This window comes from Lepisosteus oculatus, chromosome 6 (assembly GCF_040954835.1).
Source record: "Lepisosteus oculatus isolate fLepOcu1 chromosome 6, fLepOcu1.hap2, whole genome shotgun sequence".
Lineage (NCBI taxonomy): Eukaryota > Metazoa > Chordata > Actinopteri > Semionotiformes > Lepisosteidae > Lepisosteus > Lepisosteus oculatus.
Genome location: NC_090701.1, coordinates 21,780,279 through 21,807,923, shown reverse-complemented (window position 1 = coordinate 21,807,923; position 27,645 = coordinate 21,780,279). Strand labels below are relative to the sequence as shown.

Below are 27,645 nucleotides of genomic sequence, written 5' to 3'. Positions count from 1 at the left end.
CATTTCAGTTCTCTTCCACCACACGAGAGCGAATCGGGAAGACTAACCCGATATCAAGACTGGACCGGCGGGGAGAGAGCTGATCCGGACGAGCCGCGAGAGCGCTCACTTGCAGAGCCGCAGGGCAGTGGCCTGCCACAGGTCTTCCCGCAAGAAGGGATTGCGTCTGTGCAGCTCCTGCACTTGGAGTAGCCCAGCTCCATCAACTTAAGCAGCGGAGTCTGCCCGCAAGGACAGGTCCGTACAGCCTGGGGGAGACGGGGGCACAGGAAGGCCCATACTGTATGTTTTCATACCCCTGCTGGTATGATGATTGAGCTGTAGCAGTGAGTCAAGCTGATTGGCAGCCCAGGTGGGGATGAAAGAAAAGCCATTAGAATCCATTACCAAAAGCATATCCAGTACTGCCTCAAACCTTCCGAGTGCTAGAAGTGCCTTTGCCTGTTTGGAGTTTGCATGTACTGTATTACCTGCGTTGGTGTGGGTTTTCTCTTGGTACTCCCTTCTCCTCCAGTCCCCCCTAATATATGCTAACAGAGTGAAGGGACTACACCCCCTCCTAGCAGTTGTCCCTTCAATAGTCCAGACAATCCTTTATTGTTGAAGAATTCTCACAGACCTCCCACAATTCTCTGCGTAGCTGGAATGTCGCCACACCCGGTTTCTGGGAGAGGAGTGGGGCTGGTGGGTATCCTGGGATGGACGCAGGATGAACTCTTGGGGACAGTAAGACTCTACGGTCTACAGTAAATCTACGAACAGTAAGAAATGTGCCTGTGGAGAGAGAGGTAATACTGGTTATTAGGTCATTCTCTACCACTGAAATCAGGGGATTCTTAACTCTTATTGTCGTTTTACCTCTTATTTCTGTTAAGAATCCCTGAACTGTGTTCCAGGCTCATCCAAAAGGGCAGAGAAACATTATGTGTGACTTGACAAATGTGGCTGATACGATTAATAATGTGACAATAATGAAAGTATTTTTAGTGACTTCACATGTATAAAAGAGAAAAAGATTTTTCCATGCATTTGGTATTTTCTTAAGGATGATAAAAAGGATAAAATGATAAAAAGCTTTGCATGTTTTAGTGCAAGTATGTACAGTACGTTCTAAACAGCATATACTGTGCATGCATAAAATGGTGTGTGTATTTTATATATTTGAAATATACCATATAATTATATAATAGGTACTATTAAAAGCATAATGTGAAAAACAACTGTACATAGAGTGTGTGCATACATATTGACTGTGATCTTGGAGACATGCAACTGCGATGCTAATGACGAAGTGTGGCGTTCAGATGAAGGCTACCTGTCTGACAAGGCCTCCCTGCCCATGAGAGAGGTGAGATTAGGAGACACCCGAGACATGCCAATGGAGATGGCCTTCCACACAATTGGAAAACTGTTCTGCACTGGACAAAGTAAGGTCATAAAGCAAATATGTTCTGGGAAGGTCTTAACTTCTGATATGTCTTATATTCATTTAGACCTACTAATTCATTTCCTTCTCTTTATACACTAACACCATCACTAACTTTTTTGCAATTCCTACTCAGCACAAGTCACATTGACCTTAGAATACCAAGGAAACATTGTCATATCTTGCCAAAAACATTCTCTCTGTCTGATTGCCTATTTTGACACTGCAGATTTAGTATTATGAAGAGCTTAAGCCACAGCTAATGCACAGCTTGGTACAGTACATCAGTCCTGAATAAATAACACAGCTCAGCACAATAGAGAGGAATCACATCATAAAACTGGATCGTTCATACTTCTTCATTAACAAGTTTGTAACATACTGTATTTTAAGACATTCTCAAGATATACAGTATGTTGGTCTTGTCAATTAATATATAGAGTAAGTACATGAAAAAGGAGAGCCCCAGTCTCAGGTACTGTAAGTGATTAGAAATTAATTAGCAGATATATTGTTGTGCAAACCCAACCACTCTTCACAAAGTTGGAAACTGACCCAGCAAACTGCCTCACTCTTTGTTCAGGCAACATTGTTAAATTCGGCAAAGCAGAAGACACATGGTTTCATATGACATAATCAATGTCACCATTCAATGCTAAAAATTGGATTCACAATCACTTAGGCAGTTGGGCTAGTTTTTGCTGGGCAACATTTTTTATTCCTCAGTCTCTCATAGTCGTTTCATGTTCCGATTGGAATGTATCCAGGCACAATATGAATTTAAAATTTCAAGCACTCAGGAAAGAGGATTTTAAATATAAACCAGTCATAATTGTGTGATTTCGAATTGACTTAAAATTAAAGGGGATCCATAATATTACATCTGATCTTACAAGCACAGCTTCTTGTGGATATGCAGTCTAGGTTTCCAGCAGTTGAGGAGTTAATTGCTGAGGAATTTTCTGACTGCATTCCCACAATTAAACTGAAGCACTCCGAGATCCGATTCCCTTTTAAGAGATGTTATTTCATGTTTCCAGCTGTTGTAGATTTCTTAAGTGTGAACAAAGAAATGACTAGAAACTGAGATGTCTTGGTGTTTTCCTTTGTGATCAAACATAACATCTCCATGTGGTTCATTTCTGAAAACAATGGATTATGTCTTTCAGCAAATGTAATGAACAACCTTTGGTGTTAAACCATGAAATTCCATTGATTCCTTTGAATGTCTTGTTTTTTTATGAGGACAGAAATAACTAAAATAAAGACGAAAAACACTGAATTTAGCAGATTTCAGTTCAACAGTATTCTTGATTAACGACATTAAAAATAGTTCTCTGACGGTACTGTATATTTATTTCTAAATTTGTATTTTGTGGGTCGTATACATTGATTGCTAACAATTTGCCATCCATGTGTGATCAGAAATCCTTGTCTGGGCTGTGGAAAGCCGGAGCCTGCCTCCATGGGACACATAACTGCTCTTCTCCTGGACAGGATGTGACTTGCAATTTAGAACGACCAGTCCAACCTGCCAATATTTGCATTAGAAATTCAGCCAAAGCCAGCATCAAACCTCAAATCCTTCATTTGTGAGGCTGTCACGCCTGACATCCCTCCCTAGAGGGCGCTCCACTACTCCTGTTATTGTTATTGTTCTTGTGATTAACCTCCCCAGGTGTACCTTCTTAGGTGTATTATTTAAAGACTAGCTCCTCCAGAGCTCCTTTAACCTTGTCATGTCCCAGGATGGATTTCTTGTTAATGGACTCTCAGACTGTACCCTGACCTGCCTTTGGACCCGTTTGGATTTGGATGCCGTTCTTTGTCTTCCCCGTTCACTGTCTCATGGATTGTCACTATTATTTTATGCACTATTAAACCCCTGTGTGTTCCCTTTTTCATGCCTCCTATTTTCTCCAGCTCTTACTGCATTGCATAGGGTCTACTACAAGACCTGACACGGATCTCAGTCCATGTTCGTGACAGAGGCATCACATCTGACTTTGCCAGGATTGGTCCTTGCTCTGTCTGATGCTGTATATTAATAGATGCCTTAATTTCACTGTGTCACTGTGATGCTCAACCTACAGGGTTATCTGCAAAGATAATAGTATTAATTTTGAAAACTTTCCAGTCTCTCACATGCAGGCCTTGACTCTCCTTTTACAGCACTGCCTGCCAGTGAAACTTATTTCTGCAGTGCTCAGAGCACACCTCTGTCTGATGCATTGAGAGTTATGTACTGAACATAACTGTTGTACTGTATTTGTTAGAAGTGTGTTACCCTGTCTTTACAGGGTTCTAGCCCATGCTATAAAAAAGGTTACACTGCAGTTGTTAAATATGCCATATGGATTTTACTGTCAATTGACAAGAGTAAGGGCACAAAAGCATGCAGTTATTGCCCTGTTGTCCATCAATCCATTTTCTAACTGTTTCTTCCAAATCAGAGTCACAAGGGAGCAAGAGCCTACCCCAGCAAGCAATGGGCACAAAGCAGGATACATCCTGGACAGGACACCAGTCCATTGCAGGGCACACACAGACACAGACACGCACACACTCACACCAGGGCCAGTCTTCCCAGAAACAAATTAATGTAGCAGTGTACCACTGGACTATGGGAGGAGCACCTGGAGTAAACCCACATGGCCATGGAGAGAACATATCAACTCCACATAGATGTATTTAATTAAAGGCCCCAGTATTGCAAGGCAGCAATACTCACCACTGTACCGCTGTGCCACTCTTTAGCACCCAGCTGAGTAAAAGATAAAAGCTTTACTTCTACTCTCTTAACTATCTGTGTTGACATCGTGCAGAGACCATGGATCCAGTGCTGGAGTCTTGTGCAGCTCTGAAGGAGGCTGGCTTTGTGGAGTCAAGGCGATACATCATTGACCCAGATGGGCCAGGACAGGGGCTCTCCCAGTTCGAGGTGTACTGTGATATGGCTTCTGACCCACTGACAGGTAAACTGAAGGCTAATAGAAGCAACACTTCGCACCTAGCATTCTTGGATGACTTTTCACCTGTTCTTTTAATTGCTAGCTTGCATTTATCTAGTTACTCCAATCCCAGGTAAGAGTTCCCAGTTTTAAACCATTCCCTGCTTAATTTCCTTAAAGGATATTTTTAATTCTAACCATTGTTCTTAGATCTGCCTGCTAACCTGCTTTGTTAAAAAGCATGTAAAGGCCAATGATAGGGAATGAAAGTGCAGGGTCATATACAGTATATACATACTTTATAAAGTAAATACATTTTGTACTGTAGATATAATATTATTGCAGAATATAATTTAATTCAGATAAATTGGGGGCTGATAAATATGGATGATACAACTTAAATCTGTATATTTATTTTTTAGTATGGTTCAGAAAAACAAAACTACTTTTTCAATAAATCAGCAATTGATTTATAGATCAGTATAGCCAAATTAATTTAATGAGAAATTAAATTAAATCATAAATCTGTTTTCTGCAGTGAAATTTTCATAGTTTGGAACTTGTCTGAAGCATGTTGTGAAACTGTACTTTTTTGACACTTCGGTATGACATAAAATATGCCAGAATGAATAATCATGGAACAAATGCCCACAGTGGACATTCATAGTTGCGATTACAGGAATGTTAAAAAAACAGGTGGGTAGCTGCGTCAGCATGCGTAGGCTGCAAAGGAACAAGTAAAGATATATTCCATGCTTAAAGAGAAGAAAGGAAACACAACGTTTCAGCTGTGGAGCTTTCTTCGTGTGTAAGAAAGATAGGCTGATGCAGCTACCCACCTGATATATAACATTTCTATAATCACAAGAAATCAGCAGAAGGTGCGCTATTTTGTTGACTATAAATCCTCACATGATGGTCAGGGGGCCTTTTTTTAAAAACGATACAGTACATTTTCTTATAGTTCAGTATTTTGAGAGTCTGTTACATTGTGTGTCACACCACAGTGTCAGAATGGTGAGACGTTTTTATAATCAGGGGGGAGGGCCATAGCAATACAGCAGAAAGTGCAATCACCTTTTCCCAGTGCAAGTTCGTGTTATTGTGAGTTTTTAAAATTAGTTTGCGATTTTCTGAAATATATTCCATACAAAAATACAATTTGGACAGTCGCTATTTATTTGGATTTCCCCTTTCACTGAGGATGTCTACAGTATTCCATCTGGATTAGTACTGACCGAAGAGAGCCATCTACAGGCGAAAGGCGACATAACATCACTGCAGCAGCATTTAAGGTGGAACGAAAAACGCGCATAAGAATTTGGCAAATTAGAAACCAGCTTTTTTATGTTGAATCAGAAGCATTTTTCGTATCCGGATTCTACCTTGTGTTGGTGTTGGGAGGACCTAAACCTCCTAACTCACATTTTATTTCAATTTCTGAAGTACATTTTTGTGCTTTGTGAGCACTCATCCTCTGGATCTGGATTTTACTGTGTTAAGCAAATTTTTACAGACTTTTTGAGCACTCTTACTGCTTAAATATAAATAAAATTAGATTTTGCCATCTCACTTTCACGATACAATTTCCAGATTGTTTTGTTGATGGGTATTGTAGTACTATGATTCTTTTACCATTTGTGTATATTGTCTCTACCACAGTGTGACTTCTCTGAGTTTGGGCCACCTTGTGCTGGCCCTGTGCTTGCTGCTAGAACACTAATGCAGGTGTATCTGTGATCTTGCTGGGCTGTGTTCTCCTGACTCAGGTATCACAGTGGTGAGTCACAACAGTGGGCACCGCATGCGTGTGGCTCCTTGCGAAGAGAAAGGCTGTTACAGGAAAGAGCTCCAATACGAAGCTGATCTCCCTCAGCTCCACGCCTTAACACAAGTGTCCAGGTCCTGCCAGCAGTATGTCAAGGTGAGCTGGGAGCAGAGAGCAGGAGAAAAGACAGCTGCACAGCTGTTAAAACGTCTGCTGTAGAATGTTTTCAAACTAACGTTGAGAAGTCAAAATAGCTCTTTCCTGAAGCCTCCATCAGAAGTTATGATGAGGTTGGTATTTTTCTTTAATTGACAGGTTATGAAGAGTTAAGTATTTCATAGAACTCATTTGCACAAACTCTACCCAGTTACAGCAATGCCAAGACTTATCTAGACTGAAAAGTAGCAAGACAAACAATTGTTAAACTTTCTTCATTTGCCTGTATAAAATACCCACAAATCTTCAGACACCCCTGTCATTAGATTTCACGGACATGTTTGATAAATATTTGTGTTCAGAATCATTTGTGTTAGCCGTTGAACTGTGGACAGGATTAAACTGGATTAAACTGCTTTGAACTAGTGTCCCCTGAGGAAATGCAGAGCCTGAACCTTGTTTTTCGTCCTGCAGCTGGACTGTCGGCACACTCGCTTCGTTCAGTCTGGCTGGGGCTGGTGGGTCTCATGGGACGGGCAGAAGATGCTGGACTGGGGAGGAGCTGAGAGGAACAGTGGGAGCTGTGCTTGTGGCATGACAGGTGACTGAGCCCGCCATCTTGTGCTTCTGTCCTCAGTCAGCCTGACGGACAGCTCTCACTTATTGCAGAGTCTGCATGTTTGGTGTGGTTAATTCATATGGATTCATTTTTCCATGGATCTATTTGTGGCAGACGGGTGTTTGCTTTAGTTTATATAATGCTCATTAGAACATAAGAACATAACATAAGGCCCATCTAGCCTGTTGTTGGTGGTGAACTTATCTAAAAACCTCATCCAGCTACCATTAATAAATAAATTAATGAAAACACCAAATAAGATATTTTACCGTGTAAAAGTATTTTTTCATTTAAAGGGGGGTAATCCAATGTGAAACAAAAATCACATTTTCTGAGAAACTGGAGTTCAGAATGTAATAGATCATTATATGATAGTTATATGATCCAAAAATGTTCATAGTTCCACACTACTAATCCCAGAAATTAGTTTTTCAGTGCAGTCTTTTCAGTCTAAGCCACATAAAGATGCTTTTTGTACAGTATATAGCACCATTTGTACTGTTTTCACTAATATCAACAATGAATTAGTGTTTTACCTCTCTCATTTACTCATTACAATGTGCTTTTATATGCAAATGCCTTCCTATTTAAAGGCAGCTAAACAGCATTGAGGACTCAATATCTGAGACTGAATTGCAGATATACTGTAGCTGACTCCTGATTTTCTAACTACATATTGATTAGAGCTCAGTAGTGTTTCCACACAATTTTCGGCACATCCTAATATGTGACCTTCAGTTTGACACTGCTTACAACTGATATTTTGTACCATATTTCTCCTTTAAGAGGTGATAAAAGGAGTTGTGTCATTATGAACTATATATACAGTACCTGTATATACGTACAGTACTATATAACAGCAACACACATCTTCCTGCCTGCTTCCTTCTCTAATCCAGATTTTATGCTCTTCTATTCTGATGTATAAAGCTAATTCAGAATATAATTTCTGCAAAACCTACTGCCATGATAGCTAGTAATCAAGAGTGATACAGATTGCGTTGCATTGTTTATATGCATAAATGGTGTGCATACATTTTATTTATAATGATTTCAGAATAAAGACGTGTCTGTGTGAGTTTCTCTGGTCAGGTAGTGGATTTAAAGCAAAGACTCAACCATGAAGACCAAAAAGCAACTCAGGGAAATTCATTGAAAAGCACAGATCAGGAGAAGAGTAAAAAAATATTGAAGTCTCTGAATATCCCTGTGAATACAGTTGATTAAATTTCCAATAAATTAAAAGTACCTGGAATGTCCATGATTCAATACTCAAGATTTATTTCCCATATACAACAAGTGTATTAAAATGCTTACTCATTCAGCTGTACCCAGTAACATAAGAGAAAAAAATAGGCACAAATGACAAAAAGACATGCACAATAAATTTAGACAACATACGTTATAATACAGGCAAGACAGTACCTTAAAGTGCAGGTGTTAACTTGTGCAGGTGCTAATTTGAGCTGTTAATGATGCGAACTGCTTGGGGGAAGAAACTGCTTTTGAATCTATTTGTCAGTGTTCTGATACTGCGATACCTGGTACCAGAACCCAGGGGTGAAAACAGATTGTGGCCAGGGTGAATTGGCTCCCAAAGTATAGGCGGGAGCCCTGAGTCAAGAATATAATGTCTACTCCACAAAGCTGGCCTAAATTGCAGAGTGGAAAACCCATCTAAAAGTCTGCATGGAGTTTCACAAAGCATTTAATTGATACTGCAGATGTGTCAACAGATTATGTGGTGAGGTGGAATAAAACTGAACCTTTTTGGTCTAAATGCAAAGAGTTATAACTATAACAAACTCAGCACAGTGTATTATCTAGTCATGAATGCCATAAGAAACAAGAGCAAACAAGCTTATGTAGTCCATGTGGTAATTAGTAGCTAATTGATCCAACGATCTCATCAAACTGTTTCTTGAAAGAGCCAGTACTTGGATGGGGAGTCAAATACAGTTTCAAAAGAAAACCTGCCTCAGTTTGCTAAAGACCAAAAGAAGGACAAAACTTCACTTTTCAGCAGGACAATGGGCCCAATTACAAAGCCAAAGCTACACAGGAGTGACTTAAAAATAAAAAAGCATTGTGCTTGGGTGGCCCAGTCAGAGAATCTGTGGAAGGACTTGTAAACTCCTGTCTATAAGCGATACTCAATAAAATGGGACATTGTAAGCAAATCTACAAGGAAGAGTGAGTAAAAATTGCAAAAACTGGTGGGCAAACTTACCTAAGACTTGTGTAATTGCTACCAAAAGTATGTACACCAAATACAGAGCTGACAGGTCTGAATGCTTCTGCAATCAACATTTTATCAGGTCTTTTTTTACTATGTTATCTAACCCTTAAAAGTTTTCCGTTTGAACTCCCAGGTTTTGAGTAAAGTATTAATTTTACCATGCGTATGCATGGTTTCAGTGTTATCTGCGTGTTCGCATGGGTTTTCTCTTGTTGCTCTGATTCCCTCCCACATTCCAAAGACTTACTGGTAGGTTAATTGGATTCTGGGAACTTTGGCCCTGGTGTGAGCGTGTGTATGTTTAAGTCAGTGTGTGCCCTGTGATGGACCGGCATCCTGTCCAGGCCTTGTATCTGTTGCATGCTGGGACTAGGCTCTGGCTCCCCTGCACCCCTGTATCAGATAAAGTGGTTAGAAAATAGCTGGATTGATGTATGAATCAGTGTTATTTCACAAAGTGATCCACCATAGGAGTCTGAATACTTTTGCAAAGCACATTATACCTGCATAAGGTTTAGCAGGCATTAGAGATCAGATTCTTTTAAAAGGAAATACCTTCAATATTCAAACGTAGCTTAACAGGAATATGGCTTCTGAGCCTCTACAAAATTAGAGTGCCTTAGGATAACATTCTTTTAATGCTGTAGCATTTTTTTCAGGTTCAGTGTTAATAATCCTTTTATTATTAGCTACTGAAAATTGTTTGACATCCAAATTTGTCTTACCGTATTTGCATTGCAAAACCTAAGAATTAGACTAATGTAAATGTGTAGATTTTGCAACAAGATAGCATACTCCGGTTTCACGTCATGGTAGATCTTTTGTTTTTCATTTTTTATAATGTCCTAATAAGAATTGCAATCTAACTGCCTTGGTATTGTCCACAGGTACATGCTTTGGAATGGGGCGCCTGTGTAACTGTGACAGCAATGATCACGTCTGGAGGATGGATGAGGGTTTTCTCAGAGACAAAAACTCGCTGCCTGTGAAGGCCGTGCACTTTGGGGACACTAAGGATGCCCCTCTAGAAATGGCCTTCCACACTGTAGGAAAACTGACCTGCAAAGGGAAAAGTAAGGTTTATTTTCCTATTTTTTCATATTTTTTCTAGTGTTATGTTTATGTCATGCTAGTGGCACGGTGGTGCAGTGGATAGCATCGTAACTTCACAGCACTGGGGGCTTGGGTTCAATTCCTGAGGTGCTATGTACCAGGAGCTTTTATGTCTCCATTGGTTTCCTCTGGGTCCAGTGTCCTCTCACAGTCCAAAGACATACTGGTAAGTTAATTGGCTTTTGGGAAAATTGGCCCTGGTGTGATTGTGTGCATGTCTGTGTCTGTCTGCGCTGTGATCGACTGGTATCGTGTCCAGGGTGTACCCTGTTTTGCGCCTGTTGCTTGCTGGGATAGGCTGCAGCTCTCTTGTGACCCTGTATTGGATAAAACGGTAAGAAAATGGATTGATGTTCATGTCATATTAAACATAATTTTTTTGGGAACATCAGCAGCTTTAAATACTGAATTATTTTCAGCAATATCCATCTCAGCGATAACAGAGCCAGGGCTTCTCTTTACTGAGTTCTGCTTTTGCATATGAACTAGAGGTGTGGATTAGTAGAATTCTACTCTCGGTCACCATGGTAGCACACTGGTTAGTACTGGGGGAGTTCAATTTTGGACCTGGGGTGCCTCTGGGTGAACTGGTTTTCTCCCACAGTCCAAAGACGTACTGGTAGGTTAATTGGCTTTTGGTTAAACTAGCTTTGGTGTGAGTATGTGAGTGTCTGTGTTTGCACTGCAGTGTACTGGCATCCCATCTGGGGTGTATTTCAGTGCTTGCTGGGATAGGCTCTGGCTTCTCCACGATTCTACATCGGATTAACCCGTTAAAAAATGAATGGATAACATATCCCTCTACCACTTTGGGCTGGATGAGCTTGAGTTCTATACAATGTGGCATCCTTCATCATGGTGCTTAATCTCTGCTTGTATACAGTATGTGTATTCGAAACATCTGCAAATATCTGGAAAATGTGATAATTTGCACATTTAGGATCATGCATAATAATACATCAATATAAGGAAATGACAAGTTAATTGGTTTTAATTTACTGATGCAGGAATGTCTAATATTGATAATGTGAACAAAATAAGTTGCACAGTCATCCTATTTGACCTACAGTACCTTTTTTCTACTGAGGATCAGAAAAGGCAGCCAAAACCTAAGATTAAGACTGAATCATGTTGCTTTGATGATTTTCTTTTCTGATTTCGTTTCAGTCTCAAGCACATCACCGAGCATCTTAACCCAGGCATAAAAGGACAACAGATACAGTTATTGGAGAGAGGGCATACCGAAGATTATTGGAAATTGTATCCCGACTTGCCTGAGAAACCAGTTGATTGTGGTTTGTTATAGAGCTTTTAGGCAAGACCTGCTGACATGCAAAGGATTACTCCTGAGACAAGAAATTCAAAGATGACCCATTTTAATTTTTAGATGAGAGGAAAGATTCACATAAGGATACTGCTGCACTGACTACAGGCATACAGTAGGAGGAGCTGCTCTGGTATTTAGACCTGGCAAGCTGCATCTCTGCACCAGTTAACAGGCATCACTAAGAACTATTCAGCTTCCACCTTCAGGAGCTCTGGGTAGAAAAGACAGAAGGATTTTTTAAATGTGATGAGTCACAGACAATGATTATCAGTGAGTTGTGGATGCAAGAAATGTTTAAGAATAGCATTGGGGAACTACTGAACCGGTACTGCAGCACAATACACATTGGAGAGTATGTGTGCAAAATTCCTAAAGTTTAAAAACCAATGCACTTTTGGTTTGTCAAAAGTTAGGGCACATATATAATATTTTGTGTTCTCATGCATACATTATTTTATAAAAAGGTTAATCAATTTGGTAAAAATTGTAAAAAATGTATTGAAAATATTTCTGATTTTTCACTCATTTCTATGTAAGGTGGCAAATGATATCATCATATGAAATATTGATGCATACAGTTATTAGTATTGTAACATTGAGTTATACCAAAACACAAAGTAGTTATGGTCACTTTCAACACTTGGTAGTCCTGTGTCCTTTACACAATGTGAAATGTCAGATAAAAGTCACAAGTAGCTGAGGTGACATTTATACAAGCTCATTTCAGTAGTGTTTCATTCCTACCCAGAGAAGATACAATGCGTAATCTTATGAGAAGCTGTTAGTGCCACTGAAGGTGAACTTGCTGCAGAAATAAGATAGGTTAGAAGAGGTATTGTCCAGAATAAAATTATCAATGTTATGTATTTCTTAAGGAAAAATTAAGAATAAAAAACTGAAGAATGCTTGTGTGTTGTTATTTCTGGCACAGTGGAAATAATATGTATGAAATAATACCCGAACGAGGATTGTACTGTTTGTTGTATTTAATGCAGAGCTATTTCACCCACTTTCCTTTACATTTTTAAAACAGTTCACATCATTATAACTTTAACTCTGTTATACAATACACAAATAAACAGTACACATCATCTCTCCATGACTTCCATCGGCTTGTAACAATCCCAACATAGTTCATTTATCTCCTAACAAAACCCAGCACCAACTACATATGTTTGACCATTATACAGTATATCGCCTTGCCTTTATGAGCTACTTTTCATTGTAAAAAGTTTGATATTTCTGATGTTCCCAGGGTTTTCATATTTTATTATCCTAGGAGGCTAATGAAAATTAAGTAGGTAAATGTTCAGAATCTAATCCAACAACCTTCACTGTTACTAGAAATTCTTATATGATGAGAAAGGACTTTTAGCATGTAGTAACTTTGGCATTATGGTTGTCTTCGGGTTTTTTGGTTACGCAAGTTATCATTGAGGTATATTTCTTTTTCTTTATAATGTCCAGCTATTTTTCTTCAGTTAGGAACAGCAGAACGTAAGAACTTAGACAGTGGACTCATGCAGTTGCCACTGAGAGAGTTAACACTGCAGTCTTACAGGAATACAACCAAACCTGATCTTTGACCCTCCCCCATCTCTACAGTACTTCACAAATCATGTTCCTTTTACAGCATAAGAGACTAACTTGAGTTATTGTGCACAGAAAGCTATTAAAATACGTTTCTAAAAAGAAAACAATTTAAAAAACTAAGAACAGTTCTTTCCATTACAACATTAGTTTATTCAGTTCAGCTAGCCGTTTATCAACACCACCCAATACTGTAGCAAACTACTGATTACATGACTCATGCAGTTGCCACTGAGAGAGTTAACACTGCAGTCTTACAGGAATACAACCAAACCTGATCTTTGACCCTCCCCCATCTCTACAGTACTTCACAAATCATGTTCCTTTTACAGCATAAGAGACTAACTTGAGTTATTGTGCACAGAAAGCTATTAAAATACGTTTCTAAAAAGAAAACAATTTAAAAAACTAAGAACAGTTCTTTCCATTACAACATTAGTTTATTCAGTTCAGCTAGCCGTTTATCAACACCACCCAATACTGTAGCAAACTACTGATTACATGACCCAAATAATTCAAATATTAGCATCACACAAACTGTAAATTTACCCAAATTCAGCTTCTAAACATAAAACAATGACTATAATACTGTGAGGTGAATCTGACACTTATCAATGTTAGCAGTGTTTGCAATTCCCCTTACCTTCCTCAGAAGGTCTGAAATGATGTACAAGTATGTAGAAATGGCGGTATTTACCTAGCAGTCCTTAAGGGGGAGAGTAAACATGGAGGAAGACACTGATAAACTCAGTGTGAGGAATTTACTCAGGTTAATTAACTCCAGTGTATATCATTAGGACCACCATCTTAAAGAATAAACATTGAACAGTGCCAGGGCCATTCCTAAGGAGGTCATTAAGACAATCTCCATTGGAATGGATCACAACATACAGTGCATACAGGAACAGAGAGGGAGTAAGAGAGAAAAGACAAAAGAAGGGAGAAAACAAGTGGTTGAATGATGGGAGAGCTCTGTTTTAACCAGGCTGGGTTACCAGACAGGTCGTCTGAAAGCTGAATAGTATATTGAACTACAGTATGAGCATTATTATGAAACAACTTGATGTCTTATCTATTTGAAGAAATGTTGACATCTTATATAAGATAAGATAAGATCACTTTATTGGCCATATACAATTCCTTGCATTAGGAATGTTTCTTAAAATTGCTCTCCATGAGACACACAGGCAGGGAGAGAGAAGCTTGGGGTCAGAGTGCAGGGTCAGTCATTTATATGGCACCCCTGGAGCCATTGGGGTTAAGAGCCTTACTCAGGGGCCCAACAGAGTAGGATTCCTCTACCAGCCGCAGGCTTTGAACCAGCAACCTTCCAGCCCCAGGTACAGATCCTTAGCCACAGTGCCACTGCTCCACTAAATTATGGAATCCTCTGGCTAAAAATGTCCTCTCCTATTTTAATGATACATTGTTAGAAAGGGGAAATTGGTTTTGGTCTGCCATCCAATAAATGACCATGTGCTGCTAAATGTTTGCTTATTTCCTGTTTGGTATTTTGGTTATAATACACTGATTTGAATTCGTGAGTTTTTCAAGATATTTGAAAAAATGCACATTACAACAAACATGAATATGAAATTAATATGAAATTTTAAATGCACATTTTATACAAATTTATTTTAACAATGCTCAAATTCGAAAAATATCCCAAATACTAAAATTACCAATGACAAAAAGTGTGTCAGATCCAATTCTTCATTCAGTAAAATTGCTTTGTGAAACCTCTTCAATTGCTTGTATTATTTTATGAAGTCCAGAAAGTACTTGACGGGATGTTTTTCTGAATCCAAATCAAGAATTTTGGAAGCAGCAATGAGCCTGTGAAAGGCCTCGTCTTTGTTGGGACTGAAGCTGGTAATGTTGAAGGAAGAAAAGTCAAAGTCAATTTTATTTTTCATGTCTCCAACCTTGATAGAATTGATAATCCCATTTTCCTCCAAAGCCTTTAATATTACAGGAAAAGAAGGGTTTTCCAGGGCCTGAACATGCTGAAAAACAGGGCTAGATATACCTACAACATAGCCTCTGGGTTCAGGGGTCCAGATGTGTGGATGGACATCACAGGCTATCAGAAAGGTGCACAGAATAATGTCCGTGCCATAGACCGTCTTGATCCAGCTAGGCAGATAACTTCCACCCGGTCGTGGGTTGATCTCGATGAGCTTGGGGCCTGTTTCAGTCAATTTCATATCAAGATTGTAGACCCCATTCTTCAGGCCACAGTGGAGGCAACACTGGTATGCAGCAATGGCTAACTGGGTCTCTTTTTCAGGGCAGAGGCAGGTGGGCATGACGTGTGATGTGTTGAAAAAGTAAGAGAGTCCGGGAGGCCCACAATCAGAGACAAATGCTGCCAAGAGCTTCCCCTGAAAGATTATCAGGTCTACGACATACCTTGGGCCACTAATGAACTCCATCAGAAGTGGTTCATTTTTGAATCCCTTGTTTATCATGTGATAAGTTGTTCCTTTTAAGTCCCACTTTAGGCTCTTGAAGTGCTGCTGGCACTGCAGGGAGTTCTCCACTATTTTGACACCCATTCCACCACTGCCTTTCTCCAGCTTTACTGCTGCAGGGAAGCCCACCTGTGCCATGGCCTCTTCGAGCTCCTGTTCACTGTCCACGGGTAGGCAGGGCACTGCGTAGAGTGAGGGATTGGGGAGATGCTGCAGGCCGTGGCGAATTCCCCCCAAGTGCCGATGAGAATGACTCTTCTTTTTGGCAGTAACGAGCGCTTCAAAGCCATCACTGGGAAGACCTAGTTCTTTGCACACGAGGGACGTCAGTATAACTGTATCGCAATTAAAAGTTGTGCAGCCATCGACAATCACGTTCAAATCCCGGACCATCTTGGATATGATATGGGCATGAGACTCATCTTGCGTGTGATCGCTGAAGTCGTGATGAAGAGTTTTCCACACCAGCGCAAAAGCAGGATGGGATGAATTGCAATCCACCAAGATTATCTAAAAAAACAGAAATAAACACAGTGGAATCTTACCATTCTTGTTTGGCCATGGGTTTCAAACTGGGAAGAACAGCATGTGTTGATGTCTATTTACATTCAGATGCTGTAGGATATTGTTCTGTATTTGAATAATCCTGTCATACTCTGAAATCATAGTTTTGGGGTGGCAGTGGATGGATTTGGGAGCAGAAACCCGTCAACTAGGACATATCTGAAACCTTTTAAGATCCTTAAAGGGGAAAAATGCCAAAATGTGACATATTTATTATTAAATGTTCAAATAAATACCAGCAGGGATTGACTGGTAAACAGATGAAGAAGGATACTAAACCATTTGAATTCAGTTTTGTCAATACTGATGGGGTAAAGTAAGATTGTAGAACATTTCACATATAAAGAATTGTTATTTTCTATTTTTTTTAAACATGGAAGTTAACATAACTGATTTATCTCATATTGAAGAACAGCTCAGGCTGTTCACTAGCATTTTGAAATTATGTGTCTTCAGGTAGGAAAATTAACATGGTCTGCTTATTATTTGCACCTCTGATCTCATCGAATGAAACTAGAAACTGAGACTTTTAATCAAAACAGTGCACATGTGATTTTCTTAAAAATAAGAAACACCAGCCTAAATATCACTTATGTATGCCCTGGATACAGCAATAAGTATCTTTATGACGTCAACATTTTATGCATCAGAATTTGGATTTTTTAACTGAGGCGAGAAACCTTACCTTGATGTGATATTTCTTGGCTGACTGAAACACTCTCAGCTTATTTACATTTCCTGCTCCGATGTACAGGATGGTCTTGTCAGCGATGAAAGAGCAGTGGGCTCTGTGGCACATGGCCTGTACGAGAGGCCCGACAGTGCTGCCCCGTTGGTGGGGCTGCAGGAGCTGAGTGGCAGTGCTCTGAATTCCTCTGTGGTGAGAAGTCAGGCTCAGGAGGAAAGGGTGCAGTCTGTCATTGTGCTGTGTCAGAGCAAACTCCACACCTGAAGAGAGGCATATTTACACAGAAAAGTTAAAATATCTTCACACAAAAACTTATAATGAACTATAGACCATGAAAAAGGATATGTTTTGCGATGGTCATTTACTCATTTACTAGTATTGATTCTAACTGAACTGTTTGATTAGTTTTTAATGCTTTCTGGTTCTTAAATATAAAAAGAAATAATAATAATAATAATAATAATAATAATAATAATAATAATAATAATAATAATAATAATAATATTTCTTACATTTATATAGCGCTTTTCTGGACACTCCACTCAAAGCACTTTACAGGTAATGGGGACTCCCCTCCACCACCACCAATGTGCAGCATCCACCTGGATGATGCGATGGCAGCCAGAACGCTCACCACACATCAGCTATCAGTGGGGAGGAGAACAGGGTGATGAAGCCAATTTATAGATGGGGATTATTAGGAGGCCATGATTGGTAAGGACCAATGGGAAATTTGGCCAGGTCGCCCGTGTTACACCCCTTATTGATTACATATTGAATAAAAAAAATCTATTTTTGTATTTTTTGGCCAATTAAGTACTTGCTTTTCACAGATTTCCCCTGTTACCCAGACCTCAATATCAGAAAATAGTTTATTTAGCTTAAATAAGATATTGTATGAATATGTATTAAATATACAACAGAACTGTGGAACCTGCTGGAATGTTATCTATGGACTGAATTTTTAAACCATGTTTAAAAGTTAGCTGAATGTGTATTTTCTAAATTTACTACTGGAATATTCATACAATATCTCATTTAAACTAAATAAACTATTGGAAGAAGGCTCCACGGCCGAAACGTTGTGTTCTCTTTCTTCTTTTTTTCAGCATGGAATAAACCTATTACTTGTTCCTTTGCAGCCTACGCATGCTGACGCAGCTACAGTACCCACCTAAATTAAACTATTTTCTGATATTGAGGTCTGGGTGAAATCTGTGAAAAGCAATTACTTAATTGGCCGAAAAATACAAAAGTATATTTTTGTATTCAATATGTAATTGAGTTAATGAGAGATATATTTTAGGCCTTTTAAAGTACTTAACTGATTTTATGACAATTAAAGAAAATAAGTGTAATCTTCCAGTACTTACCAAAAGATAGAAAACACAAAGTTTTCAGTACTTTGCTAGACACAATAGCCTATGTTTTTATTTATTTATATGCATCATAATAAAATGTATCCAAATATTGTTGGTTCGATTTTGAACCAGTACCACTAAAGGAATTAATCTTACAATTTGTCCAGTTGGTCAGCATGAATCTGATACTGGAAAATTATAAATGATGGTACTGGGACTACTGCAGTTAGCCTATGTTAACCATCACCAAGCTGCCCAGCTAAGAGAAGACTCCTGAGATAAAACTGAGAATTTTTCAGAAAGATAGGTAGCTAGATAATCACAGATGAACTGGTGATTCTGGACTACAGTACTGTATATATCAATAATATCCTACAAACTACAGAACTGAAGTTAATCTACTGGACAATAAAACAATTCTAAGGTCTTAAAAGTACTGTAGGTAGATTGAGATGTTTTGTGAATTTTTAGGCTAAAAAATAATGTAAAACTGCTTTGCACCTGTAAGGTTAAAGTTAAAAAAGAAAGAGTTGAACTGCCAAGTGGCATAAACAAATTCACCCCATTTAATATTGTATTTGTAAAAAAGAGTAAGAAATTCAACCAACTCTAAAATACTAGAGAGGTAACAAGATAGACCAGCCAAAGGTAGAAAATATTGGCAGCATACAGTGAGATGTGATGCGTTGTTCCATAAATGTTAATCAGTAAAATTGAAGTATTCCACCACACAGCTGGCATAAGGCTGGATGCACTTTACAGAGTACAGATGAAATTGATAAATTATCTTTCTTTCATCAACCCTCTCTGAGGGTGAATTAAGGAGAGAATACACACATCAAGCAAACGGACTAGATACGTTACATACAATTTTATCTGTGTTTAGAAGAGATACAGGGGATAGTTAGAGTATTTTATTGGGTCCTTTACTTTTTCTGATCTCAGTGAAAAACATGGAATAATTAGCTGGGGAAGTTATGCTTAAGATTTACAATGCGCTAGTAAGACCTCGCTTAAAACTCATGTTCTGTTTTCTTCACTATATCACATTATAAAAAGTATGTTTTATATCTTTGTCTCAGGAGATTATCAGACAGTTTAGGATAAAGGGGGGTTAATGTTTCAGTCAGGGAAAGAACTAAATCTCTTCAATTAAGAACAAAGGAGATTGAAAGGAGATTTGATTCAAGGATATAAGATCCTACAGTATGAGGTTTTGATAGCATCAAGTTGAGAAACAAGGATTTGGTGTCAAACTGGAAACTAAAAGGGGATTTATTTCAGAAGAATACTAGGAAATAATTCTTTACAGGAACTGAAGATATCTGCAAACCTCAGGCTTTCCAGCCAAATACTTGAGGCCCAGGATCTGAACTCTTGTAAGAAATGGCTGGAAACGTTTTAGTCTCATTAGCTCATAAATTACTAAATGAGTAAATCTGGCATGCATCATTTCTTATGTTCCTGTGTTCTGCCTATCCTTAGCGTATAAGGTCACTAAAGAGCAGTACCTATGAAATCAATCTGAGCAGTAGCCCCTCCCCTCTCTTCACTGGAGAGCTGGGACTGGTAGTCCATGATGCCTTGCATGGCTGCCTCGGCCCACTGCTTCAGGAGCTGCTGAAGTTCTGTGAGGTAGTCCTGCTTTGTGAAGCCCCAGTCCGGAAGTGTCACTTCCAGAGACTGCAACACTGTGGGGCTGCTTCTAATCGGAGCTTCTGTCCTGTTCACCCAGCACACTACCTGAAATGCAGACAAGCAACATTAGCACTGATGTCCAGAGCAGTGATACTTCCCCAGAGATCCTGCAGGATTTAAATTTTAAGATAAATATCTTCAAAAGATAATGGCATGGAAACATTATTACTTCTCTTTAGATAAGGTAGGAAACTGGATGCTGGTGTTTCTTTCCAGATGTACTTTGATACAGATCATCTGAACAGTTTTTCATGGGGTGAAAATATACAGTTCTCTTTACACACATATGGGGAACTTATTTGTTAAAAAAACAGACCCCATAATTTGATAATTATCTAATATTATTCTACTTGGGTTCAACATCTACTGACAACCACCTGACTACAATATATTTTATTTGCACTGTACCTGCATCAACTGAGGCTGATCATCAGCAGAACGGCAAACTGTGGCTCTGATGTGGAGATCAAGCTTTCTTCTTGAAACCTCTGGCTCTGAATAAATATACAGTATACAGGCAGCTATAATAAATGTTTAAAACATTAATTCATATCCATGTAGTTTCACTACCCTGTGCTTTACTGTTCATCATAACTTAATCAGAGAATGTCTGATTTCATTATCAACACCAGAAAACCAAGCCCGAGGTGTAAGAAGAATGTCAACCTTCATTTTTTAAAACGAAAATTTTGACTGAATAGGAAATAATTATCATTATTTCCCTTAACCGTGTGACCCTTAACCATGTGGGTCATCAAACAAAATGTGAGTTCACATGTTTCAGTTCTAAATAGTGGAAACAATATCTTGATTTTCAGTGAAATTGTGTATATACCTATGTTTCATGTTAGTCCCCATACATTAACTTTAAATAGTAGCAGGAAATGGTGTAAGTCTTAAATACATTCAGTCATTTATTTATTTATTGCATTATTAATGTGCTAATAAGCATTCCATTGTCTGTCCTTCCTCATTATATCGTTTTCATACAATGGCACAAAACATTCTTGTGAACACAATACCCTGTGTATTCCCTGTGTATGCACTGTCGTACTAGAATTCTCTTGACGCGCATTTTATATGTAAACTGGTGTCACTAACATTATGCAGTAAAAGACAAAGTAATATTTCATAGGAATGACAATGCCCAAGATCGAAGCGTAATGAACTATTATGGAGCTGATATTTGGCTTAACCTGCTTGGCTGAGGGCTGACCTCCTGGCCATAGGACGAGGAGGCCAGAACTCCCAAAAAGAACCAAGCGGGACCCCAAGCCACCAATGCAGAATTTGGAGGAGCCTGAAGAAGGTGTGGTCTGTGACGCACGGATTTTTGCAGCAGTAGGGTGGTCGGAGTGCCTGTCTGCGTTCTGTATAAGTTTACTGTAGAGAGTCGGCTTCTGTTGGCATAGGCGAGTTGCTTATTATAGGTACGCGTTGAGTTGTTGACAGAAGGGAATTCAAATGAACACGGGGTGTAAATGATGAGAAACCATGTAGGCTCTTTGTAGATGGGGAAGGAAATTGCTGCTGTTATTAGATTGGGTTAGTGGTGGTGATGTTATCTGGATGGATACGGGCCCATGTTTACGATTGTGTCCCCCAAAAGCAGCAATGGAAATTGGAGACTCCTGCGCTTGATTCGCACAGTGATCAGGAGGAGAGATGGAGGTAGACAGTAGCGACTTGGCCTTTTATAGCTGTTATAAGTTTGATGAGGGTTTCCTTGACGGACGGAGTAGCCGGCTCGAAGGAAATGCGGAGGCTTGTAGACCTTATGGCAAGTAACACCTTTGCTATCTGACGATAAATTAAGTGTAAGGAACTAACTGCTGCAGCTGTTGTGGACTCTGGAACTGGATAGTGAACACTGATGGGCTAATGACAGATCCATGTGGGCACTGTGGAGAGGAAAACAAAAACTCCCGTTGGGAGAAAATCAACCTCTGGGGGTCCCGGCCCAATGGATGCCCCCCCCTCAGGGCAGCTAGGCATATTTTGGATAGCTCCAGACTCTGGCTGTAGTACTGTAACTCATGGAATTTACATTATATTACGAAAAGTGAGAGCAGTATTGGATCCAGTATTGGAGTAGCGGTGCAGAGTGGGTTGAATGACCACGGTGCTCAATTGGATGTTGGGGATAGGGACTTGTGTCAAGGGGTGATCGTTGAGTAGGCAGAGGTAGGAGGCTGGGTGGACCCAGAAACGAGAGGTGGCGACAGCAAGAGGAAGAGAGGAGGAGGAGCATGCGGAGGATGAGAGGGAGAAAAATGGGCCCGGGGCCGGATCGGATGCCGGGGATAAAAACATGCATAGGACAGGGGAATGAGGTGAGGGACTTACCTGTATGGATGTAGAGGGGGGTGGCTTTGGTAGCTACAGAGGACAGAAGGGATGAGACTGAGGCTGAATTGGGGAAGGGGGATAAAGAGGCGACGAGAAGGGGATGCGAAACATAGAGCGGTTGGCAAGAGAAATGAACTGGATACGTGGGGATGGGGAAGCGAACGAAGCAGGAGCAATGTGGACATGGGGGAGAGATAAAGGACAGGGATGTAATGGGGACATGGGATGAAGGACTTACCTTAATGAGCTGGACTTAAAGGATTTACCTTAATGAGGTGGTACCAGTGGCAGAAAGGGCGATAGAAAAAAAACAAAGTCGGGACAGAGATGCAAGACATGGGACTTACCTGTATGGACATTAAAGAGGTGAAGCCAATAGTAGCAGGGCTGACACGTGAGAGCTACAGACTGGACCGGAAGTAGGACGCTGGAAAGACCCGGGGCTGGGGAGATGGCCGCAGTAGCAGTAGAGACAAAACGAATAGATCCAGGGCCAAATTGAACTCCGGGGATAGGGAAAATGAGACATGAATTTTGAAAACGCGCGCTTCCAAGACAAAGACCCGACTCTGTGAGCAGTGCTGTCTGAGCCTGGGAGATATGCAGTCACGCGGCAGCCTGGAATGTGTTTTTTTTTATAAAACGGAACACCAGGGGATCAAGACACAACGAGACAAGGACGTGAGACATAAGGGCTGGATTGGACGGAAACACGAATAAGACAGGGACGCAAGATGCAGGACAACTGCTGAGTGGGCCAGAGGTAGGACACTGGATAGGCCCAGCGCCAAGGAGTTGGCCGCCGTAGCACCAGAGACAGGAACCCGGGGCTAAATTGAACACCGGTCCAGGGACACGAGACAGGACAACTGCTGGCTGGGCTGGAAGTAGGACACCAGACAGACCTGGGGCCCAGGAGATGGCCGCAGTAGCAGCGAATGCAAAAGTTGCACGCGAGGGAGAGGGATATCACGTTGGTATTTATAGTGTTTTGTGGAGGAAGGATGAAGGGAGTGATTGCTGATTAATGACGGCTGGGAACGTTTGAACGTGGTTGTTGTCATCCCTCCCAAACTTTTGTTATATAAACTCCATATATCATATAGCAGTTTATAAAATACTGTATATAATATATAAGCTATGCAGCTGAAGGGATTTGTATTATAAAATGCTTTTGCAATGTAGTGTGGCAGGTTGCCCCTTGAAACCACAGACCTGCCACTAGAAAGGTCATCACAAAGGACCACTTGCAAGGTAGCCTCATATGAGATAAGGTCACTTCATTGGTCATATACAATTTCTTGTATTAGGAATTTGTCTTTTCGCTTATCCCAGCTTGCTCTCCATGAGACACACAGACAGGGAGAGAAACTCGGAGTCAGAGAGCAGGGTCAGCCATATGGCGCCCCTGGAGCAGTTGGGGTTAAGGGCCTTACCCAGGGGCCCAATGGAGTAGGATTCCTTTGCCGGCTTCAGGATTTGAACCGGCAACCTTACAGCCACAGGCGCAGATCCTTAGCCTCCATGAGTGTGTATTAGTCACTATTTTCAGTATATTATTCAGTAATGGGTTGGAATGAACATTCTCATCTGTCTGTAATTAGGGGGTTGACTTTAGTATAGAAGGGTGTCCAACTGCAACAGCTGCCGTTTGGAAGAAATCAGGGTGTGAACTAGGAAACGATGGTGGTACAGCAGATGTTTAATTTTGTGGTTAGACTGTTATTTCTGAATAACGAGTTTTTATTTCTTCAAGAGTATTTTATTTGTGTGTTTTGTGCAAAACCTTTAAATAAATAAACCCAGGACCCACACTACCAAAAGTAGTTGTTAAAATTATTTTATTGGCCATATGGTTGTACTCTTCCTTGAACTTTATGTTAACAGTTTTTCACCTGTATATTGGTCTTTCCTCTTTATATTTGCACTGCTCCTACTAATATGTATCGTTCTCTTAATTATGTTGGAGAGCCGAGCTTTTACCTTTGAAGATGACACTTTGCTGCAGCTTCCAGGGCTTCAGCGGCTGGACTGAGTCGTAAGACGCCGTGATGAGAATGGACTCTCCTTGCTGGATTTTGGGCAGGAGACCTAGTGCTGCTTGAAGGATTTCTTCTCCTGCGCTCTTTTGGTGAACTGTCACGTTGTCACGGAAACACCATTTTGCCCCAGAATGTTGGACCATCACCTGTGGAGTCAAGAAACAGAATTAGGGTTTCTCAAAATTCTGGGCTTCCTTTACTCTTCAATCCTACAGTGTAGCTCCTCTTTCCAATTTTTAGCATCATAAAGCTCTACAGCTTATTAGAGACATTGTTTTACAAAAATAGGAATCTGAAGTGTAAAAATGCAAATCCTAAAATTAAATGTCGAATTTTTCTTTTCTGAAACAGAAAAGGAAGTGTTTGTCATGTAAAGGGTAAAACTCAGGAAAAAGTCAATCTGTTTAAAAAGAAATGCAATCACGTTACAGTAAACTGGTCATTTTTGTAACATACATCATAAACTACCTTTTCTATATTTGTTCTTTTTTGGAAAACACATAGTTGTCTGTCAGCTTCATATTAAAAACTGATTAGAAATGCAAACTTGTATTTAATCGGACTAAAGAAAATCTGCCAGTTTATCTCTGAATCTTATACCAAGACTAAGTTTTATTGCAAACCCTGTTTACTCAGACACTTGCTTTGTGGCAGCTCCCAAGGTCAGGATGGTGCAGAAATTCTTCAACAGCCCCAAGCATGGCCTTCTGCAGCTCTTCTTTCTCCTGAGCAGAAACCACGGTCACCTGGGTGTTCGGGGGCAAGGATTTAAGGTTGGGGCGAAAGGCAAAGGCCAGGGTTGGTGGTACTTTAATGCCTCTCTGAGCCACCAGCTGTCTAGTCAGAAGTACATCCTCAACCACTCTGGTGAGCTCGGGAGAACCGCAGGTTGGACAGTCCAGATCCTCTTCCGTTATGGTGCCCAGAACTTGCCCATTTTCAGCCTTGTGTGGCATGCTGTGGTCACCCAGGGAGCTCAGGAAATAGCTGGCACGTCGGGGAGGCTGGAAGGTGTCCAGGTTAGTGCAGCCCCCTGACCCAAAGGTGACGGCTTTGTGGATGAGGAGAGAGAAAAGCCCTGGGTGCTTTTGGGAAGGAGCCTTGGAGAGCCAAGAGGAGGACAAGCAGAGCATCACATGACCTGGGGTGACAGCAGAGCAGCAACACGGAAATTATCAGCATTGATTCTTGTCAGCAACGTTACTCCTAGGACCAACCCATGAAACATTACTCATCATAATGAGAACACTATAGGGCTTAACCAAGTCTAAGTCTAATGTTTAACGTGTAAGTTTTACTAAGTCTACTTGAAATGAGGTTCGCTTTCAATCAGAGAATTCCCATTAACCAAGAATTCATCCTTTCAGATAAAAAAGAGATTGATGTGAAGCATTTTTCAAACTGGCCCCAAATGTGTGACACTAATTTGCTTTTGCAGAAGGTAAAACAGTCTCTTCAATAATGTCCATTAATATTACATTTGCATACACTTGGTTCTTCTCTTAACTTGACAATTTTATTATGGCATGGGATATCCCCTGTACTGCTGCTTCTCTCCACTCGTGTCCCACAAGGCTCTGTGCTACTCCCAGGACCACTCACAATTTTCATACGACTTCTGTGCAGATAACACTCAGATTGTATTCTCGTTTCCTCGTTACTCTTGTCTCTTCCCATATGAAAAACCTGCCTCTCAACCTAAGCATTCATTTCTGTGCACTATAAATGTACAACCCAAGTTAGTAATAACTCATGCATATATTAAAATGTTACCTTTATTAAAAAAGGTTGTGATGAAAAGCTAAACTTAGCTTTAACAGATGTCTTGGTGAAACTGATGGCTGGATTGTGGCTGAATCAGTGACAAGCTTTATTTCTAAACACCAGAGTAAACAATGGGCAGTGATGCTGAAGGAATTCAAAGACATCAATAAAACATACCGGGACATCGCCTGCCTCCCTCCAACAGAATAGGAAGATATTTGTCAGGTGAGGCCAGAACACAGATAGTCATGTTAGGATCAGTCAAATCTGCAGAAAGAAACAGTTCTATTAGTAATGTACCAAGAAGCATAAATGATTTAATAACCTTATTTAGAGATGAAACAGGGGTGGAAAAACATCAAATTAACCTTTGGCTCCACTGAAATGTCTTTGCTTCCATAAAGCTTCACTGGAGGAAAAAGTTTAAGTTTTGAAAGTTGTCCAGAGTGTGCTTCGACCCAATCTAATGGCATTGCTAATAGGTTTCCATAAATCTTATCTTTGCTGTTGTTGAGAGAGAAATAAACAAAAGGTCCACTTTTTGAATGCTTTTTGAATGCTTCTTCTGTAACAATGCATAGCAATACCGCATTAAATTTAAGTAATAGCACTGCTTGCTCTTTGCCGTACTTCACTCAGATTGCTCCAGCAAAATAACCGGTATACAAATTAAGGCGGCTTGGATGGAAGTATCAGCCAAATAAATTATTATTAATAAATTAAAAGCAGAATCACAGGGTAGTGAGTCCCTGGATGAGCACTGATATCACAAGGAGTACCTATTAGAAATAGAAAAGTTTGACTATTTCTAGACACCTTCAGAACCACTTTGCCAAAGAGCAGTGGTTCGGACCCACCTGCTCTTGGTGTAGCTGTGCGGTCTCTGGTTTCAGGAAGCCCCAGTTCCAGTAGTATCTGCTGTAGAGAGCTGTAATACTCTGACAGCCCTTCCTCCTGCAGGGCTGGGTCACTCTCCTCCCAGTGACCATGCGGACCGTCTCCTTCATTATAGCTCTGGCAGCCCACCTCATTCTCACATACTGCTACAGGTGCCTTCAGCATGTCCTTATTCCTCTGCATCTCTGATGGACCTTGTCAAGTGAGGCCTGCAGCACAAGTTGTACAAAACACAATTTTAGCATCACCAGTGCTGTGAGCTGCAGATTACTCACTTTATTTTTTAAGAAGCAATGCTTTTCTTAAATGGCTCAAGATTGATATATATTTAAGGCTCTTAAATTCCTGCATTGCCTGATCTTCTAATGGTTGCACTATCTATTCTCTTAGATTCCCCACAGTGGGTAATGGAAGAAGCTTGATGATACATATCTAAAATTCGCCACCAGTTCGCTACGTTTGGCTGTATTTTACCAATGTACTTTTAATACAATATATCACAGGGAACATTTGTAAAGGCAGGTCTGTGCAGCGACAGAAGTCAGCATATGTACGGGCAGGACAACTAGCTCACAATTAGAGTTCAGATTTCCAAGAAGTCAGTCTTATTTCCTTGAGA

At 40.2% G+C, this 27,645-nt stretch overlaps 2 protein-coding genes across 2 annotated transcripts; one reads left to right on the top strand and one right to left on the bottom strand.

Annotated features, from left to right (window-relative positions):
• The first annotated feature begins 645 nt into the window (after positions 1-645).
• On the top strand, positions 646-12,436 carry LOC138239378 (neurexin-4-like). The gene is made up of 7 exons (XM_069190829.1): positions 646-726; positions 1,265-1,427; positions 4,252-4,401; positions 6,147-6,301; positions 6,776-6,902; positions 10,047-10,232; positions 11,440-12,436. Exons 1-7 carry the CDS (start codon positions 646-648, stop codon positions 11,475-11,477), a joined length of 900 nt encoding a protein of 299 aa, XP_069046930.1. The 3' UTR covers positions 11,478-12,436.
• Positions 12,437-13,553: 1,117 nt separating this feature from the next.
• Positions 13,554-27,209, bottom strand: LOC138239377 (carnosine synthase 1-like). The gene is made up of 8 exons (XM_069190828.1): positions 26,987-27,209; positions 26,307-26,396; positions 25,010-25,506; positions 24,307-24,511; positions 20,383-20,468; positions 19,788-20,019; positions 16,913-17,175; positions 13,554-16,173 (listed from the first exon to the last, which is right to left on the bottom strand). Exons 1-8 carry the CDS (start codon positions 27,207-27,209, stop codon positions 14,947-14,949), a joined length of 2,823 nt encoding a protein of 940 aa, XP_069046929.1. The 3' UTR covers positions 13,554-14,946.
• Positions 27,210-27,645: the final 436 nt, after the last annotated feature.

Excerpts from the sequence above, each read along its gene's own strand:
- LOC138239378 (XM_069190829.1), top strand. The coding sequence starts at position 646 with ATGTCGCCACACCCGGTTTCTGGGAGAGGAGTGGGGCTGGTGGGTATC. Across the intron at positions 6,302-6,775 it reads CCTGCCAGCAGTATGTCAAG|CTGGACTGTCGGCACACTCG; the intron begins GTGAGCTGGGAG and ends TTCGTCCTGCAG. Across the intron at positions 10,233-11,439 it reads ACTGACCTGCAAAGGGAAAA|TCTCAAGCACATCACCGAGC; the intron begins GTAAGGTTTATT and ends ATTTCGTTTCAG.
- LOC138239377 (XM_069190828.1), bottom strand. The coding sequence starts at position 27,209 with ATGCAGAGGAATAAGGACATGCTGAAGGCACCTGTAGCAGTATGTGAG. Across the intron at positions 26,397-26,986 it reads CACAGCTACACCAAGAGCAG|ATTTGACTGATCCTAACATG; the intron begins GTGGGTCCGAAC and ends TTCTTTCTGCAG. Across the intron at positions 16,174-16,912 it reads CCAAGAAATATCACATCAAG|ATAATCTTGGTGGATTGCAA; the intron begins GTAAGGTTTCTC and ends CTGTTTTTTTAG.